The sequence below is a fragment of the Trichosurus vulpecula genome, chromosome 2 (assembly GCF_011100635.1).
Source record: "Trichosurus vulpecula isolate mTriVul1 chromosome 2, mTriVul1.pri, whole genome shotgun sequence".
NCBI classification, from domain to species: Eukaryota; Metazoa; Chordata; class Mammalia; order Diprotodontia; family Phalangeridae; genus Trichosurus; species Trichosurus vulpecula.
Window position 1 is genome coordinate 187696722 of NC_050574.1, and position 23074 is coordinate 187719795.

General features: G+C 36.8%; 1 protein-coding gene across 1 annotated transcript in view; it reads right to left on the minus strand.

Annotated features, from left to right (window-relative positions):
* Positions 1-3076: 3076 nt before the first annotated feature.
* LNX2 (ligand of numb-protein X 2) overlaps positions 3077-23074 on the minus strand; it is a 103978-nt gene continuing 83980 nt past the window's right edge. The window contains exons 7-10 of the mRNA XM_036745853.1: positions 21415-21592; positions 12578-12809; positions 7541-7699; positions 3077-5409 (exon numbers count right to left, since the gene is read on the minus strand). Coding sequence (XP_036601748.1) covers positions 5274-5409; positions 7541-7699; positions 12578-12809; positions 21415-21592 — 705 coding nt within the window. The 3' untranslated portion in view covers positions 3077-5273. The remainder of the gene's footprint in view (positions 5410-7540; positions 7700-12577; positions 12810-21414; positions 21593-23074) is intronic.

Consider the following 23074-nt stretch of genomic DNA (forward strand, 5'->3'; position numbering starts at 1 on the left):
CTGGATTTGGTGCTAGTGGACCTAGGTTCAAATCCCGGCTCTGCTCTATACTTACCTGCGTGGCTATGGCCAAGTCACTTAACCTCTAGGCCTCTAGTTTCCTCATCTGTAATGAAGACATTGGACTAAAAGACTACCGTCATAGAAGAAACATCCCTCCCCCTCCCCCCACTCCCTTTAAAAGTTAGCGAAAGCATCTTTGAGGCTTCATTATTCCGGAGGACTAAGGTTCAAGCCACTGACTTAGCTTCCCGGTGATCTGGGTGCGAAGGAGTGTCACTGGCCTGACAAAGGCTGCTGAGTAGTACACAGCGATGGCGAATGCAAGAAGCATGGAAGCCACACACATCTGAAATGATGCTCAATATCCTTTTCCTTTTTTTTTTGGCAGATAAGATTTTATTTTCTCTCTCCCACATCCAGCGAAAAACAAGACCCTTGTAATAAATATGCATCATCAAGCAAACAAATTCCCACATGGGCCAGTCTTAAAAATTTGTGTCCCATCCTGCAAATCCATCCCCTGTCAGAAAGCAAGTGGCACGCTCCATGGTTGGTTGTCTGGAATTATGGTGGGTCACTGCATTTGTCCGAGTCTGTCAAAGGTGTTCATTTTCATAATTACGGTATAAATTTTGCTTCTCCATGTTATTAAGTAAACCTTTTGTTCATTGTCAGGAGGTCCATAAGGTCTTAATTCATGCCAATCCTGAACTTCAACCAATGGGCTGGCCTGGGGCACTTAATCAAAAGAAAGGACCAAAGGAAATTTATGATAAAAAAGGAATCAGATCCTAAGGTTAATCCTGTCTGCAATCCTGGCTAAGCCTATCTGTCTCCTGCCTCAGACAGTAGGGCTAGATGTCCTCTAAAATCCTTTCCAACTTGAAAATCCTGGGATTTTATAGATCAGATTTGTACTTACAGTGACAGGCCTTCTGGTCAACTTCACTGACGCTTGTCTACAGGATTCTGTAAAATGAAGGACACGTTCTGATCCAACCCACTCGTCTACTCTGGAAATGTAGCAGACACTCATGAAATTTCTTCAAGCTCCCAGGTAGAAACTTCAATTTTTCAGACTTTTAATAGGGTGCATGGTAACCCTGATCTCACCCTCACATTCCACTTTCTATATGCTTTTTGCGACTCTTGCAACTGCCATGCAATACCACACAGAACTTGTCATGGTGTTTCAGTGTCTTATAGCTCATATCATATTCCCAGGAGGCATGGAACACATCAGGTGAAAAGTGAAACAGCTTTATTTATTATATGGTTTTTTCCAGTGATGTGCCTCCGAGGTTACTTTGTATCAGCTAAAGTAGCAAAGTTGACATGCCAGTCAAAGGTAGATTTACTTGAAGGAAATGCCATCGACACAAAGGAAAAACAAAACAGAAAACTACTGTAAGCTGAACTGATTTTTGCTTCAAAGAAATACAGGAAAGAGGCTGAGATTACATTGTATTAAGAAAGCTCAATAATTTTTAGTACTTAATTTACTCCTTAGGTCAGTTGTACTTGCATCAAACTCAAGGTAAGCATTTGCAATCCACTTTCTCTAATAAAACATTGAATTTTATACATCATGTTAACCGTAGTTCTCGAAAACCCATGATTTCACCCATGTTGGTGTTTCCTTCATTTACAGTTTGTCACTGGGCCCAACACAGACTTTTTGGCTGAAGAAGACCTAGCTGGGGCTGGCTAGCTGCCATAGCCTTTGAAAAGCCATCATCTTCTCCATGCTTTGAACAGCAAACATTAGTAGGGCTTTGGTGAAGGTACAATCCCATTTGCATTTTTGAAAAGTAAAATAAAAACTCAAACAACGAGCAGATCCGGGATCAAAACTGACTGTATTCAAAGGAATTCAATGCTTATGACATTTTTTAGATGAAGTACAATATTTTGGACATTGTTTGAGTCTTTCCTGCTCCGGAACATAGTTTTTCATCTCTAGAAGCATAACTGGGCTACTGTAGCTTCTCTAAAGTCCTTTAAGGTGGCCTCAGGCATGATCAAGCACTAACATGGAGGGTTTGGGTATTTACATCACAGATCCGCCATTCTGTCAATGTGGAGTACTTTCTCCACTGATGCAGATGGCATTACTTCTATGACTGGGTAGTTAAGACCAGAAAGAGTTGCTGTGACCCCAAACCTCGTCCCCCGTACTGATTTGGTAATAAACCTCTGCACTTCATGAGGCCGGTGATGAAGTGTGGGCAATATCATCTAAGAATCAGCCTGTGTTTTCTTTCTGGTACCATGAGCAAGCAGAACCTATGTTCTGAGTTCAGGGTTGATCTTTTATTACAAGACATGAAACAAGTGAATGGATTAAAGATGATGGGTGCTCCTGACCAACAACCTAATATTAGTAGGGAATATACTCAGATCAGAGTTACACATGTGAGGTCGCTGGCCAGGGCATGGGTATAGTGTGTGGCCATGGAACAAAATAGTATCTCACATGGCAATTAACTTTATGACCTTAACCTTACTAACAACACACTCTAAGCAACTGAGCTCATCAGTCACATGTAATTTAACGTTGAGTGAATTTTTACGAGGTCAGTCAAGTCAGTAAACATTAAGTGCCTATGATGTGTTAGGCATTATACTAAGCACTAAGGATACAAACAAGGAAAAGAAACCTTGCTCTCAAGGAGCTCACAATCTAATGATGGAGACAATGCAAAGAACTATGTCCAACAAGTACAAGACTTAAAGGAAGCCAATAGGCAGAGATGAGGAGGGACAGCAACCCCAGGTATGGGAGACATCTGGAGAAAATGCCCTGAGCCAAGAGCTTTTCTACAGCTCTCTCTTCTAGGCTGAGTCATTGTCTGCCAAAGGAGAGTGAATTAAAAGAGGCAGAGGGATGAAATATTCACAAATATGAGTGCATTCAAAAACCAACTATGAAAATATATGAAATAAAATTTGCATTATCCATACCTCCTGTTCCCTTCCACTAATGAGCATAATTAGGAGTTGTTCCTATCTTAAACTAAAGATATGTTTTCCTGAATGTATCTCTTGTTAAAGAAGGGAGACAAATGCCATATTATGAGCAAGATGACTTTTATTTCCATCCTTAATGAAAATCACACCATTATTTAAGAACATTTGAAAAATCTTGAAATAATTTAAACTGAAGGCACAGAAGAACAAACAAAAATATTGAACTATAAGATCTTAAAGGGGAAAAGATATTTTCAATGATGAGAATAAATTATGAACAAGTTTCCACCACCAAACATCATTTGGACCAAAAGCTACAGCCTCTTGCAATACCACCCACTGTACAAGCCAGATTATACTTTTTGTGATAAAAAAAATGCTAAAAAAGATTCTTTTTTTTTTTTTTTAAAAAGGTACTAAAGACTACATCACCTAGTTCACCTGTAGCACTTTACATCTGGTGAAGCTTAAATCAAGATACTGGCTGGTAGCTACTCCCCCAAGAGATGACCTATTTTTATAAAATGTTTAAAAAAATGCAAAGTAGATTACAAAACTCTATTTTGGGGCACAGGAGGAAACTTGTTGCATGTTTAATAGAATATCAAAGTATTTCACTATCAGTTTGCTTCAAAAGCCAATAATCATGCAACAGTAATATACCGTATAGGGGGCCATTCTGCTGTTTTCTGGAAGTCTATTGACCAGGGCCACCATTGGGATGAATGAGATAATGGCAATTATTGCAGTCTTCTTTAATGGCTCCTAACAGATAAAAAAAATTTATTTCAAAAGTAACTAGGATAACCAGTGGCATGCTACAGATAGCTTATACCCCAGTAATGCAATTACTAAACTTGAAAATAAGGTTCATGCTTCACAATGTATTGTAGTAATTTTGAAATACATTCTCTGATAATTAATACCATTCATTACAATACAGAGGTCACTTGTAAATTAGCTCAGGTTCTGAACTAGGTTTCTAATTGAAACTCTTTTTCAAGTAGGTATAATATTAACAACGTACAGGGTTTTTTCCAAGCACACCATTTTATATATTTCTTCAAAGGATAACTATGCTGTATAAATGAAAAAAAAAAGTTAATTGTATTTTTAAAGTAAGTTAAAAAAAAAGGTTAATGAAATAAGACTCTGGTTCAATATTTGAAAGATTTTAACAACAAAAAAGTCATAACAATTCAGGTACAAGGCAGATCTCTCTGGTCCTTTACATTATTTGTCATTTTAAGGGATAAATAATGGGGTAAAAACTCACTCAGGATTCAATTAGATTAAAATGAAATGGTCTCTTTCACTTGACTGAGGCATATGCTTTTAAAATAATGTAGTTTTCTCTTTAAGAAAGTTCAATTGGTTTTAATTACTTAAGTCACAGAAATGTTTCTTCATAAGATTACCGATAACTAATATAAACTCTAGAAATGATTACAGTAAAAATGTTTTCATCAAAATTTTCCTATATAATCATTTTTTGGGGGGAAAGTAACCTATTAAATTTTTTTTTTCTTTCATTTTTTATTTTGCTTAAATGCAATGTCTACTAGCAACTAAATCTACACTTGTTAATTTCTTTTTCACTAGTGAGCATAATATTCCCTAATTATTTTCTACTATTCCAAATATTGCACATTATAAAAAGCTCTTTTGTATTATTAGGCCTGTACCGTCTTCATTCTGAACACCAACAGACTGAAGTAGAAATAAGTGGGACTAGAAATCCACTTAATGAACAAGACAGGTCTTTGAAATGTTGGCACCAATGAAATTAGGAATTGGTGTTGACAAAAATTAAAGTTATGTCCCTTCACAATACTGATTCTGACAAATGATGGAGCATCTCTATACTTTGTTAAGGATGACTGATATGAGTCTTCACCATAAAGAAGGATAAATAGCTTATATTTTACAGTTTAATTTTTAAAATAGCAAAGAGAAACCAAAAATCATATGACTCAACTGGCTCAGTCCAACTCTGGGAAGGTTCATTCACAATTATAGCCACCACCTAACACTTGAGAGTGTGAATTTTTAGAAAATAAACCTAAAGATCAGTGAAACTAGTGTTTTAAAGCTGAATGACAAACATGGGAAGGTGAAGTAAGTCCTTTAAATTAAAATAAAAAATAAATGGAAATCATCCAGATTAGCAGTTCTGGGCCTTGCTTATCACCAGCTGTGTCAGTGACTTAGGGAAAAAACAAATCACAAATACAAAGGAAAGGTTTTCTTTAGAAATTCTGAGAACGGAAGATTCCTGAAGTAGAACTAACATCACAAATCTATACCAGGCTTCCAGGCCAACAAACAACTGTCAGAGTAACCTTGTTCCTTTGCTCCTTCAGCATGGGAACGAGCGCTGAATGGCTCATGCCCAGAGTAGATAGCCCATTCACAGCAATAATCATGTCACCACACCTGGACAGACAAACAAAACACACCCAACATCAGCAACAGGACTTTAACACTGGACGTCGACTACGTAATCATCCAGTCTGTCCTTCTGTAAGGAAAAGCTATAAAGGCACGTCTCAGTGGGACTGTTCGGAAAAATACAATTCATTTGGCAAACATGAAGGACTTGCTTAGTATAGGTAAGGTATTGTGTTATATACTGTGGAAGATATAAAGAGAAATAAGATTATATTTTCTGCTTATTTTAAAATTAATCTCGAGGGATTTTCACAAGGACCTGCCAGTTCTATTGTATTTACTATGGTGTAACAGAATGAGCACTGCATTTAGTCTGAAGACCTGGGTTCAAATGCCAGCTGTGTCATTCAGTGTGTGTCCTTGGGCAAGTCTCAACCTCTCAGAGCTCAGTTTCTCATCAGCAAAATAAGGGAAGGGTTGGACTAGATGACTCCTCAGTTCCCTTCCAGCTCCGAATCTAGAATCCCACAATCTTATTCCAAACAGAATCTAGAGAACCTAACATCTGGTATGCCTAAGGGCTGACTGGTGGCCGTGATGAAGGTGGAGAGGGGCAAGACAGGTGTGTATTGAAGGACTATTAAGGAGAGAATAAAGAAAATCTCAAGTAAGACTGCATGATTTGGCTGCTAGTATTGTTAGCATTCCTACCTGAGATCACTGATTTATTTTTTTTAAAGATAGGCCAGCTGAGCAATTTCACATGGACCTAAAGACTTGGTCCTGAATGAATCAAAATTAGTTTATAAGCAAATACAAATGGTAACCCAGTTTGTATGTGTGTGTGTGTGTGTGTATATATAGATATACACACACACACACACAGATATATGTAGCTATATAGATATATATATATGGCAAAATTTTAGGCCTTGGGCTCTAAAATATTTCTGTGCCACTTCTTCCTACTGCTGACAATTGCATTCCCAAGGAAAGAAGAATAATTTTAATACAACTTAAAATCCAATTAGGGAAGTAAATCTGCTACTTCTAAATTTTCAGAGGAAAAGGTGACTCTTCTTAACAAGAAAAGTCTAATCCCTTTACTTGTGCCCTTGAACTCCTCTCCTTTCTCCAATGGGACTTTGTTCCAATCAATCATCAATCTTTCACATCTTCAATCTTTTCCTTCCCTATTGGATCCTTTCCCTCAGACTACAAATATACTAAGGTCTCCATTATCATAAGAGAGTTTGGTAGCTTGAATGGGGAGGCAACCAAACTCTCCTCTCTAGTTTATTTCTATTAAGCAGTCTATGCTACTACATTCACTTCCTTACCACCTACTTATTTCTTGACCATTACAATTTAGCTTCTGGTCCCAGCAACCTACTGAAATCACTTTCTTTAAGGGGCATCAGTAATGATCCTCATTGCCAAATCCAAGAGACTTTCATTCATTTCAGCCCTCATCTATTCATGAAAACTTTTACTGAGTGCCTATATTCTATGTAAGGTACAGTGTAATCAGAACTAGCAGTTTATGATCATGCTAACTGTGGAAATGCTAGTTTCATTTTCTTCCCTTAAACCTTCACTTATGTCAAAAGAAGACCACAATGTAAATTAACTATGATATTAATCTTGTTTATCATTTCCTAACAATATTTAGCTGTATCATTTTATAAAGAGCATAATCATTTATTATTTTAAAATTTATTTTTAAAAAAGTAGTTGATATCCTGGGCAAGTCACTTAACCCCAACTGTGTTGCAAAAAAAAAAAAAAAAAAAAAAAAAGTAGTTGTTACTACCAAAAATAAGGCTTTAGGAACTAACTTCCATTCATCACTATCTCCTGCATGATAAATAGTGAACTAAAGGACAATTTCCTGCTTCCCCTCAGCTGTTGATTCTGAGAACAATGAGGAAGCTCTTGACAGCTGGGCATGCCCAGACAGTCACAGCCCTCAAATCATCTGTTAGCACTCAGGTACTGTTTCTTTTCTCCAATTTGACTATCCCTAATCCAGTCTTGCTCACTGTACTAGAAAAAAAATGGCCACAAGTAACTGAATCCAGTCCCTTGGATCAATTTAAACATTAATCAAACACATTAATAATATACCCTTTATTATTAGAATATTTAAAGATCTGTAACCAGTTTCTGGACTCACTTTAATCTTCCATCATAGTAAGCTGGGGTTCCAAGGACGATTGTTTTAATGAAAAAAGGTTGATTTGTGTGGTTTTCTTCATACCCGCCAACAATACTAAAGCCCCAACTTCCCAAGTTGCTTCTTCGTAGAACAACATCATGGAAACTATGAAGAACACTGTTAAAGAATAATACAGGGAACAAAAATTAAATTTACAAGGATGTATTTTTCTGTTTTTAACAACTTTTTGATATCTCTTGTTTTTATAACCTACGTTTCCCAATATATCCCTCTCCTTTTCCCTATAAAAAGCCACAATGAAGTTCATTTTTAAATAAGTACATTGCATAATTCTTTTTAAAATATCATCATATACTATACTTGATATTTATGAAAGGAAAAAAGGGAACAGTCACCTTAGCTCATCCAGTAATTATCATCCTGAATGTAACATTATTTTAACAATTTCATTTTTAATATAGATGTAGCTACTGGATTAACAGTAATTCCTCTGCCTATTTTTCCCCTCAAAAAAGAACTTTTTCCTCTCGCTTAAACTGGTGTTCTCAACAAGCCACTTCTAATAATCTTTTATTTTTAGATGATTTAAAAACTACTGTGGAAGAACTCTAGCAGGCCCATCTCTAAATGAGTTACAGTTAAAATGAGATATTTATATTCTGAGAGCTGGTCCCTGTGTAAAAAAAAAAAAAAACAAATGAAGGAAGTATATAACATAGCTTTTAAACTTCAAATATAAAGATGTTGCTGTAGTTTAAAAATCAATTATAAAAAGTCCCACCATAGGGCTCCACTTGAATTTTTCAGCAGTGATTTTTCTACAGAAGTACTTTCAATCAACCTGGTAAAAAGAAACCTCTCAATTGCCCACATTTTTGGAGTGGGGAGAAGAATGAGGGAAAGGGAACTAAGTCCAGAAGGAAGAAATCAATAGAACTTTTTCAGACTTTATATCATTACATGTATGATTTTGGAATCCCATTGTAAATTTTGAATATGCTTAGTCAGGAAAAGGGGAAATACCACTCACTCTTCTATTAATGTATTATTAAAAACAATTATAAAACATTCAGTCTCCATCCTCAAAAAGAAATCTCCACTCTAATAGCCCACAATTGGTCATCCAGCCTTTCCTTGAAGACTTCCAATGAGGGGGAATACAGGCTCTTCCAGGGTAATGCATTCTACTTCTACAGAGCTCTAATTGTTAGAAAGTTTTTCCTGATGTCAATTCTTCATTGCCCTCTTTGCAACTTCCATCCATTGATCTTGGTTCTGTCCTGTTCAGCTACAGAGAACATGTCTACTTCTTCCACACGACAACCTTTCAAATACTTGAGAACAACTGTCCTATATCTTCCTGTCCTCTGAGTATTCTCTTTTCTAGGCTAAAATGACCCTTTCTTTCAACTGCTTCTTATAATGACCCTTTGACATCTTGGATGCTTCTTCGGCTCACTGATGTCTCTCCTAAACTGTGTCCAGAAATGAACATCATACTGTGGACTGACCAAGGCCAAGTCAGAGACACTCACATCTCCTTATTCCTGGGATCTACACCTCTCTTAATGAAACTCAAGTCCCCATTGGCTTTTCTGGCTGTTATCTAGCCACAGAGTGTACTTGTGAAGCTGACTGTATCTTGTTACAGTTAGCTCAGTGCTCTCGACTGTCTAGATCTTGTTGGATCCTGACTGTGTATTCCTCCGGGCCCAGTGTCATCTGCCAATGTGATGAGCAGGTTATCTCTCCCCTTATCAAGGTCCCTGATAAAAATATTAAACAGCACAGATTCCTGAGGCTCTCTGCTGGAAACCTCCAGCCAACCTGACAGAGAATCACTGATGACTGTTCTTTGATGTGGGCCATCCAGTCAATTCTAAATCCATCTAATTACATCATTATCTAATTCACGTCTCCCCATCTTCTCCACAGAATAGTATCAGATACTTTAAAAATAATTTGCTAAAGTTGATATAAACTTTATTTATAGTATGCCCTCAATCGACTAGTTTAGTAACTGTCCAAAAATAAATAATGTAGCCTAACCAGTTCTCAACATTGCTGCTCTGCCTCTTGGTAATTACTGCTTCCTTTTCTAGATGTTCCATAACCATCTCCTGGCCTTTTCCATTTGGTATCAACCCAGCAACACGTCCTATGTGGCAGGTACTGTGCTAGGAGCTAGAGAGGACATAAGAATGAAGCAATCCTACTTGCAAAGAGGGGGAGACACTACAAATATATATTATTATTTATATAGGTATATGTAGGTATGTATACACGCACGTAAAAAACTATGTAGAGATATATATACGTCTATGATTATCTCCTGTTAATAAATACAAATATAAACCAAGCAGTCAAATTCAAGATAGGTTGGGGGCAGGTGAAGCACTAGAATTTAGGAGGCGAATCAGGAAAGATACATTTTCATGCAGAAGATAGTGCCTGATCTGAGGCAGAGGAATGGAGGGAGTACATTCCAAGCAGGGGGGCCTGTCAGAGTAAACCATGACCTTTCAAATGGCCCTGACAGCAGCTCAGAAATCTCATCTAGTTTTTTCAGTTATTCTTTTAGTGCCAGAGAATGAAGCTATCTGAGCTGATCATCTGAATTAATAAAAGGCAACCAAGACTACCTTTGGGTAGCCCTGTGAGCTACGTTTTTTTTCTGTCATTTCCAGGGCAAAGGTAAAAAGAAACAGGAGAAGATGAGATGGGCTCTACTTCCATGTGATTAGTCATTCTCGTCCTGTCCATGCCCAGTTGCAGTCCTGTCTCTTCTTTGATCCTTGCTTCCTCTCAAATAGCTAAAAAACCAAACCAAATCCACCTCCCTTTTGTTATCTTCTGCTTCCCTGGAAAACCTGAGCTCATCAGCATTCTGGGCATCATTTCCCTGGGGCTGTACCCAAAGGGACAGTAAAGTAAGAAAGAGTAGCCAGTTCTGAAGGAAATAGAAACATTTGTTTTAAGATATCTTTAAAAGAAATGAAATTGACTATCATCCTAAGGTCTTTTAAACTTCTGTTTTTAATAATCAAAACCTAACCCTACAAGGAAATGTTTCCTTATGATACCCTCTCCTATGACCTCTAGTCTAACTAATCTCATTCTCTGGCACACAGGACTTTAGAAAGCAGCAGTGAGCTGGGCTAGGGTTTGGGTGAGAATGCCAGATCCTTTTCATTAGTCTGAATCTACTGCTAAAACAAAGGAGGACTCTGACCCCTCATTCACCTGCAGTGGAAGGACTTTCAGGAAGAGCAGAGGTATGTGAAACCTTATGGAGAACACCTGCATTTTCACAAAAAAATCACTTTTTTGACAGATGGTCTTTGACTTCAGGTTTTTTACAGAATGGAAAAATAGTTATGATTTAACACACAAAAAAAGTAGTCTCCCAATGTACATGATTTTCTAGATAGAGATAATATTTGTAAAGTACTTTACAAAACCTGAAGCCCTATATGAATGATAGTTATTCCCATTCTCATTATTATTAATATCTTCTAGATAGGAAAGAAATGCACTGTATAGTGAAGCCAAAAAGCCTTACATGCAAAATGCATGGTCTTGAGGGTATAGTAAGGTGCAAAATTGCTGACCAAATATGTTAGACTGTTAACAGATTAATATTTTACTAAGCATATTAAAGAGGCAGTAGGGGAGACTATGAAGAGCTGTCATGCTTCTGAGAGAATCCCTAGAGGGCATGGAAGGCTCCCATACAATCAGTAAATGGAGTGGAAGAGCACTGCAGAGGTGCACAGAGTTTAGGGAGGAGAAAAGTATCCCTCAACCACAAACCCTGGTTCTGTCAAAGGTGCCACTCTCCTTCCAGTCTCTCAAGGTGTTAATCTCAGCTATTCACCCTTCCTCACCTCACAGATCCAGTGACAGCTGCCTTTTCTATGTTCATATATTTCTCCTGTCTGACCCCTTTTCTCCTCTCACACACAGCTGCTGCCTGCCTCAAGCCCAACACCTCTCTCCCTGCTATTACTGCACCAGCCTCCTCATTGGGATCCCTTTCTCAAATCTCTCAAGCAGAATCAGGGTGATGATGGTTGCTGATCCCCAACATAAGGTTTCCAGCTTTTTCTGGAAAAAGGCACGGAAGGAATCTAGGCCAGGATTTCAGTGGACTCAGAAGTTGGAAGAGGCAGTGAAGCAGCATATAGTGGGGACAGAGATCAAGGTCAATGGCCTAACAGCATCAGAGGGGTGAATGGCCTCTCTACTGGTGAGCTGTAGCCCTAGTCTCTGAGGAGACTACACCTTGAACATGGCGGGGATCTTCATGGAGATCCCTCAGGGAACCCAACCTCAGAGTAGTCTGGAGGGTCAGAAAGGTCTCATATACACTAAACTATTCCTAACTGCCCTTTCTGTGCCAGTGAAGAACTAGAAGCAAAGTGGATGCTTATCAAATGGCTAAAGAAATGGTGGTACGTGAATGTAATGGAATATTACTGCACTGAAAGAAATGATGAGTAAGAAGAATTCAGAAGTGTAAGAAGAGTTATATGACCAGATGCAGATTGAAGTTAGCAGAACCAAGAAGGCAATATAAACAATGATTAAAACAAAAAAATGGAAACAACAACAAAAGAACCTTGAATGCTGTGTAATTATAATGCCAAAGACTAGAAATGAAAACGACTTTGCCAAGGCAGAAGATGATGGGTATGGACCACACCCTGTAATGTCAGATATAGCTGATGTGTAGGGGAGTTTTGCTTTAATATACTATTTATTTTCCTCTCTTTTCTTTTTTGTTATAAGACAAGGCTTGTTGGGTGGGAGCAAAGATATATTTTGAAATAAAGGTGATGTAAAAAAAAGATAATAAACATTTTAAAATAATCTGAACTTTTCAAGTCTAACAGTATTAGGATGAATCATGTTCTAAGTTTTAAATTTCTAATATGCTATTTAAGTACTTTGAAGAAGGGATGAATTATGTCTTTTCAATTAAAGAAAGAATACAAGTAAAATAATGAAACAAGCAAATAAAATGATTGGTACCTTGGAAGTCCAAGCCACATGATCCATGATGGTGACCAACTGGCATCATACTCATTTTCACTGATAGTACTTGGCTGCTCTTCATTAACCTGGGTCTGTTCTTCAACAATCTGGACTTCTAGTGCTTTGAGAGTGACAGCTGGGGAAGCAGCACTGGCTTTCAACACAGCAACTGCCTCGCTATGACTTAGATCAGTCAAGTCAATGCCATTGATGTTCAGCAACACATCACCTATTGAGAAGTACAGGCAAAAACATACTTAGGAAACTCAGCTTGGATTTACAAGGCAATCGGGAGTGACATGAAAATTGACCAGTACAGAAGCAACTTCCCATAATTGATTCTTGATACTTTTAAAGTATTCATGAGTAATTATGTTTATGCAACACTGATGGCAATAATTATCTTTATGCAAGAGAAATTTTACTTTAAGGGTAATGTAAAAGACAACACAGTCCTACCATTCCCAAAACCACTTTTGAAAATATGAATTAATAAGAATAATGAACTACACTAGCATGTTTTAGAACACTGAGAAGAAATAAGCTACAGAAAAGAACACTTAAGAAAAATTGAATCAGTGTAGTAAAGTCTAAAATGGAATAGACTGGGCATCAGAACTGGGTCTATTGATGACAGACTGTGTGAATTTGGACAAGGCCCTTAATTTCTTTAGGACTCATTTTTCTCCTCTGTAGGTTGAATTAATTGCATTGGATGATCTCTAAGATACCTTTCAGCTCTAAAATTCTTTTATTCTACAAAATGGATTTTTACATTTCAAGTTCATATTTTCTATCAACAGAGCCGTACACAGTACATACAGAAGTTGAAACAAGGCACAGACTAACTATCTGAGTATCTTCTCACCTATAAGAAGAGTTTCTTTTGTTTGTGTACTTGATTTGCTCACAAACATAAAAAAGGACAGTGAGGGTTGGATAAAAAAAACTAGGAAGGCAAAGAATCAGTCTCAAGGGAAACACTAATATCTATTTAACTGTTAATAAGCACTTATATTTTACAATAAAAATAGTTTAAGAAAAATTGATAATGTCCCTTTTTATCCCAGTGATATAGAAAATTATTTCAGCAAACTAGCATTCATTTATTTTTCATGATTGGGAATGATATCCTGGTTAAAAGAGTTCTCCATTTCTTTTCTGTTGTAGAATTTAAAGAGTGGTCCTCTCTCCTCGCCAAGGCCCACCCTCTAGACTTGTGCCCCTGATTTCATCCTCTCTTCTCTTCTCTGAGAGCGTGCCATCTTGATCTGTCATTTTCAGTATCTCCATAGCCACTGTCTTTCTCTGCCACCTACAAACATGTGCAGTTTCCTCTATACTTAAAAAGCATTTATTTTATTTCACCATCTTTCAAACTAATTATCTATCTCATGTAGTATAATTCAGTGGACTGAGCAATGAACCTGGAGTCATTCAAAATACCTGGGTTTGAGTCCCAGTTAAACCACTTAGTAGTTAGCAGCTTTGGGAGCTTTCAGCCAAGAGACAGTAAGGGGGTCGTACAATTGGTAAGAAAGAGATTATGGGGGACCCTGAGCCAGACCTAGGTTTGTTTGGTAACTTTATCATCCATATGAAGTTCTGGGTCACAGTTCCAGGGTGGAGAGGAGTGTTTATGAGCAGTCACTGGGGAGCAGGGGAATACTAGTACTTGTGGCTGAAGGAGAACAGGGTCCCTGGGCACAAATCCAAGGCATAGAGAAGCACTAGTGCTTGCAGCTGCAGGGGAGCAGGGGTTCTTCTTGGGTAAGGACCAGAGTACAGACCAGGAAAGCAGTGACCATACTTCTCCCCAGATCACACCACCTTGGAAGTACCAAAAATTTAGACACTCACAACTAGCTCTGCAAACAGTAGAGCAAAAAAGCCTGAAACTTGGGACAATGCCTCCCCATCCCCAAGTGAGCAGAGCTAAACCTTTATACAAAGTTCAAAGTCAAGAAATAGGCTGGAAAAATGAGAAAAGAATCTAACCATTAAAAGCTATTATGATGGCACAAACTCAGAAGACAACAATGTAAAATCAACTACAAGCAAAGCCTCAAAGGAAAAAATGCAAATTGGACACAAGTTCAAAGAGGATGCATGAAAGAGATAAAAAGATAAGAGTGGTAGAGGAAAAACTGGGAAAAGAAATGAGAGTGATGCAAGAAAATTACGAAAACAGAATTAACAGCTTGGTAAAAGATTAGGTACAAAAAAAAGTAGCTAAGAAATGCCTTAAAAAAACAGAATTGGCCAATAAAGAAGCACAAAACTGCACCAAAGAAAAGAACTTAAAATCCGAACTGGGCAAGTGGAAGTTAATGACTCCATGAGATACCAAGAACAAAGTCAAAAGAATAAAAAAACAGAAGAAAACCTCAAATATCTCACTGAAAAAAACAACTGACCTAGAAAAGAGATCAAGGAGAGTTAATTTAAAAATTTACTGCATCACCTGAAAATCATGATTAAAAAAAGATCCTAGACATCTTATTTCTAGAAATGACCAAGGGAAACTGCCTTGGTATCCTAGATCTAAAGGGCAAACTAGAAATTAAAAGAATTTACCATTCACCTCCTGAAGGAAACTCCCAAAAAATGATAACTCCCAAAGATTCTAGTCAAATTACAGAGCTCCCAGGTCAAGGAGAAAATACTGCAAGCAGCCAGAAAGAAATCATTCAAATATCATGGAGACATAGATCAGCCAAGATTTAGTGGGTTTCATGTTAATGGAGCAGAGGGGTTGGAATATGATATGCACGAAGGCAAAGGACCTAGGATTACAACCAAGAATAACTCATCCAGAAAAACTGAGTATAATCCTTAAGGAGAAAAAAATGGATATTTAATGAAAAAGAGGACTTTTAAGCATTCCTGATGAAACTCTGAATAGAAAATCTGACATTCAAACACAAGACTGAAGAGAAGTATGAAAAGGTAAACATAAAAGAGAAATCATAAAGGACTTAATAAGGTTAAACTGTTTACAATCCTATATGAGAAAATAATATATGTAACTCCTAATGACTTTAACATTATTAGGGAAGTTAGAAAGAGTATACATATACAGAGGGCACAAAGTGAGTCAATTATGTTGGGATGATCTTAAAAAAAGATGAAGGAGTGAGAAACAGGGAAGCACTGGGAGAAGAGAGAAGGGAGAGAAAGAATGGGGAAAATTATCTCACATAAAAGAGGCACAAAAAGAAGAGTTTTTACAGTAAAGGGGAAAATGGGGGCTAGGGGTGGGCTAGTGGGCAACACTTGAACCTCACTCTCATTGGAATTTGTTCAAAGAACACACACACACACACTTTCAGTTGGGTATAGAAATCTACTTTGCCAGAATATAAGGGAAAGGGAGGTGGAGTGATAAAAGGGAGGGCAGATTGAGGGAGGCAATGGTCAGAAGCAAAACGATTTTGAATAAAAAGAGAGTAAAAGAGTAAAAAAAATGTTAAAAAAAGAGTAAAAAGAGAGAGAAGGATAAACAGAAGAAAATAGGATGGAGGGAAATACATAGTAGTCATAACTGTGAATGTGAATGGCATGAACTCATCCATAAAAAAGGTAGTGGATAGCACAATGGATTAGAAACCAGAAATCCAACAATATGTTGTTTATAAGAAACTCACTTGAAAGAGAAAGACACACACAAACCTAAAATAAAGGGCTGGTGCAGAGTCTATTATGCTTCAGTTGAGATAAAAAAGACAGGGGTAGCAATCATGATTTCAGACAAAGCAAAAGCAAAAACAGACCTATTTAAAAGAGATAATCAGGGAAACCACATTTGCAAAAAGGTACCATAGACAGTGCAGTAATATCAAAATTTTCTCAAATACATATGAAGCTGAGTCAAAGTGATAAAAATAAGAGCCATTCCCCAATTGATGGTCAAAGGATATAAACAGGCAGTTTTCAGAAAAAAATAAAAGCTAGACTATAATGTCATAAGAAAAAATGCTCTAAATTGCTACTGATTAGAAAAATGAAAATTAAGACAACTTTGAGGTATCACTTCATATCTATCAGAGTGGCTAATATGACAGAAAAAGAAAAATGACAAATGTTGGAGGGGATGTGGAAAAATAGGTACCATACTAATGTACTGTTGGTAGAGCTGTAAATTGGTACAACCATTCAGGCAAACAATTTGGAACAATGTTCAAAGGGCTTTAAAACTGCATACTTTGACTAGCAGTACCACTACTAGGCCTGCATCACAAAGAGATTAAAGAAAAAGGACCTATATATACAGAAATATTCATAACAGCTCTTTTTGTGGTGCCAAAGAATTGTAAATTGAGGGGATGCTCATCAATTGGGGAATGACTAAAAAAAGTTGTGTTATATATGATTGTGATGGAATACTATTGTTCTATAAGAAATGATGAGCAGGATGGTTTCAGACCTGGAAAGACCTATATGAATTGACGCACTGTGAAGTGGGCAGAATCTGGAGAACACAGTAACAGCAATATTGTAATGATGATCAACTATGAAAAACTTGGCTACTCTGATCAAGACAATGATCCAAGAAAATTCCAAAGGATCCACGATGAAAAATATTATCTGCTTCCTGAGAGAGAACTGATCAACTGAGTACAAACTGAAGTATGATTTTTTTCATTTTATTTTTCATGCCTTTTTGTGACATGGATAACGTGGAAATGATTCACATTATTTCACATGTATAAATGATATAATATTGCTTGCCTTCTCAATGGGTGGGTGAGGGGCCATAGGGAGGGAGAGGATATGGAATGCAAAGTTTTAAAAAATAAAGGTCTTAAAGAAAGAAAAAGACTTAGTAGTGGTATGACCTTGAGCAAGTAACTTCTTCCCCACTGTCTTCAGTTACCTTATATGTAAAAACAGGGCAGAGGGGGTGGGAGAGTGGCATGGAACTAGATCTCTAAAGTCTTTCTAGATCAAACTGGAAAATTAATCCAATGACAGATTATCAATATATCTAGTTGGGGGGAGGAAGGATAGATGTGAGGTTTTGGGCCATGCTCAGCTCCCTAAATAGAATTATCCAAAGACTGTGATACTGGCTGATTTTCCAAGAACAATCAATCATTTGGGATCCCACTCGCATACTATTTAATATTATTATGCAGACAACAGTTAACATTTACATAGCACTTTAAGGTTTGTTGTTGTTGTTGAATCGTTTCAGTCATGTCTGCCTCTCTAGGACCCCATTTGGGGTTTTCTTGGCAGAGATATTGGAGTGGTTTGCCACTTCCTTCTCCAGCTCATTTTACAGATGAGGAATAGAGGCAAACACAGCTAATAAGCATCTGGGGCCACATCTGAACTCAAGTCCTCCTGAATCCAGAGCTACCCACTGTTCTACCTAGTTGCCCCTACTATAAGGTTCACAAAATACATTCAATATATTATCTCATTTGATCCTCACAATAATTCTGTAAGGTAGATGCTATTATGATCACCATTTTACAGATGAGGAAACTGAGGCAGACCAACTGCATCTCCAAAGACAACCCATGAGCCATCTTTCCATTTAAGTATACTTCCTTCTTCTGGTTTCATTTATATCAAGAATGTTAAGATTTATATGATTCATTTATTCCATTAGTAGACCTACTTTCTGATCACTGGATTAATAGCTCACATTTAGGATACAAACAGTTTAAATTAATGTTTAATGTTTAAAGAAACTCCACCTTTTATGCCACTGTGTAGCTCTGGAAGGAAAACAGTACTGAGGACCACTTTGTGCTGATTCAGGAAGTGGGATGAGGGGACTGAGGGGAGGGAATAAGCATTTAAACAGCACTTACTACTTGCCAGACACTGTGCTAGATGTTTTTACAAATGTTACTTCATTTGATTCTCAAAACAATCTTGGGAAGTAAATGCTACTATTATCCCCATTTTACAGTTTAGGAAACTGAGGCTGACAGAGGTTAGCTGACTTGCCTAGGGTTACATAGCTAGGAAGCATCTGAAGCCAGATGTGAACTTAGATCTTCCTGACTCCAGGCCCAGCCACAGTCTGAGAAAAAAACACATTGGGAAAACCAGATGACTTAGATGAAGTACATAGACATAAATGAAGTTTGAACTAGATATGACATAATTTTAAGGGCAATGAAGATTTATTCTCAAGATATTTGAAAAAGAGAACAGTATCAAAGATGTGGAAATAATCTTGGAGGAAAAAGGTAAAACTGAACAGAAATGCCTAAATGTGGGTTCAAGAATACACAAGCCAGAAGAAACACGGGTAGACAATAACTATTGTCAAAAAGAGATACAGGTTTTAGAGTAGATTAAGTCCAACATCACAGCCAATATCATGGGCTGATAAAGCTGCCTGCATGAAAAGAAGTCCAGGGTCCAGAACAATGGAGCTAAGAGCTCCACAATATTGTACAGGTTTCAGGCCACACATGGAACACTGTGTTCAGATCCTGGTGCCACATTTTAGGTAGGTCAATGGCAAACTAGAGCAAACAGAAGAGTGTGACCAAAACTGGAAACCAATTCACTCTAGAAAAAGTGAATGCACCCATTATAGATGAACTTTTCAAGGATTTAGCTACAAAAGGCAGGAAGAGATTTAGATAGGAAGGATCAAGTAAGGATTTTTCCATGACGGGAGAAGACATGAGCATGCTTGTAGGCTATACGGAATGTACTAGTAGAAAGACATATAATTCCTTTGTGTGAACTGGCAGGTAAACTCCCAAGTATTTTATACTATCTCTAGTTATCTAAATGGAATATCTTTTTCTATCTCTTCTTACTAGATTTTGTTGGTAACATATAGAGATTGTGGGTTTAATATCCTGCAACTGTGCTAGAGTTAATAGTTTCAATCAGTTTTTTAGTTGACTCTGTTTCTCTAAGTAAACCATCATATCACCTCAAAAACTGACAATTTAGTTTTCCCTTTGCCTATGCTTATTCCCTCAACTTCCTTTTCTGATTAGTTTCTATTTCTTAGCTAATATTTCTAATTCTATATTTAATCCTATATTTAATAATATTACCTTAATAATGTATATCTTTGCTTTACTTCTAATATCATTGGGAAAACCTCTAGCATATCACCATTACAAAAAATTCTGGGTCTTGGTTTTGACAGATAATACTTATCATTTTAAAGAAAGACCCATTTATTCCTATGCTTTCTAATGTTTTATTTAAGTAAGTTTTTATTTTTATTTTCTGGGAGGCAATTGGGGTTAAGTGACTTGCCCCTCCACTTCTTCAAAAGCCATCCAATATGTCAGCATTTTTTCAGAGGAAAAAAAAAGCACAGTTGATCAATACATTGCAAAAGTACAAAAACATATGCAATGTGTAACACCTGTGGACTTCCCACCTCCACAAAGAGGTAAGGTGGAGGTGTTTTCTCGTATCTCTTCATTCAAGTTCCATTTGATCTTTATATTTTTACATTTACTTTTGATTTTTGAGGGGTTTTTTCCATTTACATTGTTACAGTTATTGTGTATATTATTTAGTCCTAAGGACTGACCTGGCTGAATCCCAAAAGTTTTGTATGTTGTCTCATTGCTGTCATTACCTTTAATGAAATTATTTATGGTTTCTATGATTTTTTTCTTTTACCTATCCATTTTTTAGGATTAAGTTATTTGGTCTTCAATTAATTTTTAATCTTTTCTTGAACGATCCTTTGCTAAATATATTTTTATTGCATTATATTCTGCAAAAAATGTATCTAATAGTTCTGACTTTTTGCATTTGTTTATGATATTTTTATGCTCTAATAATATGGTAAATTTTTGTGAAGGCAGTATGCACAACTGAGAATAAGTGTAGTCCCATTTCTATTCAACATCTGCAAAAAGTCCATCAAATCTAAGTTGTAAACTTCTACTGTCTTTAATTTCTTTTTTGTTTAGATTTATCTACCTCTGAGAGGGGGTAAATTGAGCTTCCCTTGCTATTACAGTCTATTTCCCCTCATTTCCCACCAGCTACACATATTATTATCTCTTCATTATGTCTCCTACCCCAGGAAATTCATCACTAGGAAATCTCATTGTCCTGCAAAGTTGAATCTGTCTGGTACTCACATCTCATCAGTAACCTTTGCCCCTCTGACTGGAATCTTTGATCAGAAGGCAGGGCCAGGACCAGGGCCTCTATTTAAGAAAGGAGCTTTGCTTAATCTTCCATTTCCCACTAGCTACACTACTTCTGGAACTCCTTATCATGTCCCTGTGCTAGGCAGCTTCCCTCCATCTTCCTTCACTAAATTGTAAGCTCTTTAAGCACAGGGACTTTTTTGAAACTTGTATTTGTATCCTCAGCACATAGCATGGTGCCTGCATATAGTAGGCACTTAATAAATGTTTACTGATTAACTGACCAATTCTCCCTGCAACTCATTTAACTTTTCATCTAGAATTGAAATGCTATGCCATTTGGTCCATGAATGCTTAGAATTGATAATAGATTGTGTTCCAGCCCATTATTTTAACTTCATGTATTTTTCTGCTTCAAGTGTTTTTTTTTTTTGTAAACAATATATTGTTGGATTCTAGTTTCTAATCCATTCTGCTACCTTCTTAAGTTTTATAGGTGAGTTAATCCCATTCACTTTCACAGTTATGATTTTTAATTGTGCATTTCCCTCCATCCTGATCTTTTATGCTTTTCCTTCTTTGTTTCCTATCACCTATATATGGGTTCTTAAAATATTTTTACTAGCTTAATGAAGAAACATAAGACATTTTTTTTAAAGGAAAAAATCTGTTTCATTAAAACTTTACACACACACACACACACACACACACCCCAAAATCAAATTTTACCTCGCTTAATTCTGCCATCTCTTGCAAGGCAGCCATGAGGTGGTACGCTGGTCACAAAAATCGGCAATTCACCACTCTTACTTCCTCTGCCTCCAGCCACCGTCATTCCAAGGGATTCATGTGGTTCCTTCTTTACAGTAATGTGCTTTTCTTGGCATGTAACACATTGGGAAAGATCCTATAACAAGAAAAAAATCCACTAAATAGTAAAAAATTAAACGTGGGAAAATAGGCTTTTCTTGTATTAAATTGACAAAATATACTTAAATATTAACTTTAGCACAGCATTTACACAGTCACCTCACCTCTTTTTCCTCCCCTTGAGGGACAGAAGGTATTTAAGGACCAAATTTACTTACACAGTGCTTAAAAGATACAAGTTTTGAAAAATTACTTTGAATTCAAATACTAAATGAAATTGGCATTTCAATACAGAAAATAAGGCAGACAATGAGGATGGTATGTGAAAACAAGAACTTATTAGTTTGCTTTTCTTTAACATTATAATAAATTCAGTATGTTATTTTCCAAGCTGTTCTGCTCAAATGTATTTCTTTATGAGCTTCAGTCTGTTCTGTGTATTTAAAAAAAAATGCTGAAAAACCCTCTTTCCTTTTGATCCCTTCTTTTTCTGTTTTATAAGCAGTTAATTTAATATTAGAATTAGTTGGGTTTTTTTGGAAAGTTTTATAAAATTCACTTGTAAAACAACCTGGTCCTGACACTTATTTCTTTAGGAGTTCCTTTATGACTTGTTCAATTTCCTTTTCTAAAATTGGGTTATTTAAATTCTCTATTTCTTTTTCTGTTAATTTTGGGTATTCTGGTAAATATTTGTACATTTCATCTAAGTTATCAATTTTATTAGCAAACACCTGGGCAATATAATTTATAATTACCTTTATTTCGTCCTTTTTTTTTTTTTGGAGGCTGGAAGGAACATCAATTTGGATTGAGTGACTTGCCCAAGGTCATACAAGCTAGTAAGTGTGTCAAGTGTCTGAGGTCAGATTTGAATTCAGGTCCTCCTGGACTCCAGGGCTGGTGCTCTACTCACTGTGCCACCTAACTGCCCCTCATCTATACATCTTTATTTCTTGTAAATCGTTTTCAATGTCAATAATTAACAATGATTTTTCTACTCTAGTAAAAAAGAAATCAAATTAGCTAAACACTTATAAAATTTTATTAGCTTTTTTTTTAAAAATAAAAACATCATTTTTATTAATTCAATAGTTATTATCCTTTCAATTTGGTTATCACTTTTAATTTTCAAAATTTCTGTTTTGGTGTTTAATGTTCAGGGTTTATGGGCTGCTATTTTATTTTTAAAAAGTTACATGTCCAATTTATTGATCCACTCCTTCACCCTTGATTTACTAGTAGTATCTGCTACTTTGATTACAATTACATGACCTGGCATAAATTATCACACTAAGCCTTGGTTGAAATATGAGAGGCTCGGGGGCGGAGCCAAGATGGCAGCTGGTAAGCAGGAACTAGTGTGAGCTCCATACAGAGTCCCTCCAAAAACCTATAAAAAATGTCTCTGAACCAATTCTAGAACGGCAGAACCCACAAAACAGCAGAGGGAAGCAGGGCTCCAGCCCAGGGCAGCCTGGATGGTCTCTGAGGTCTATCCCACACGAAGCTGGGAGCT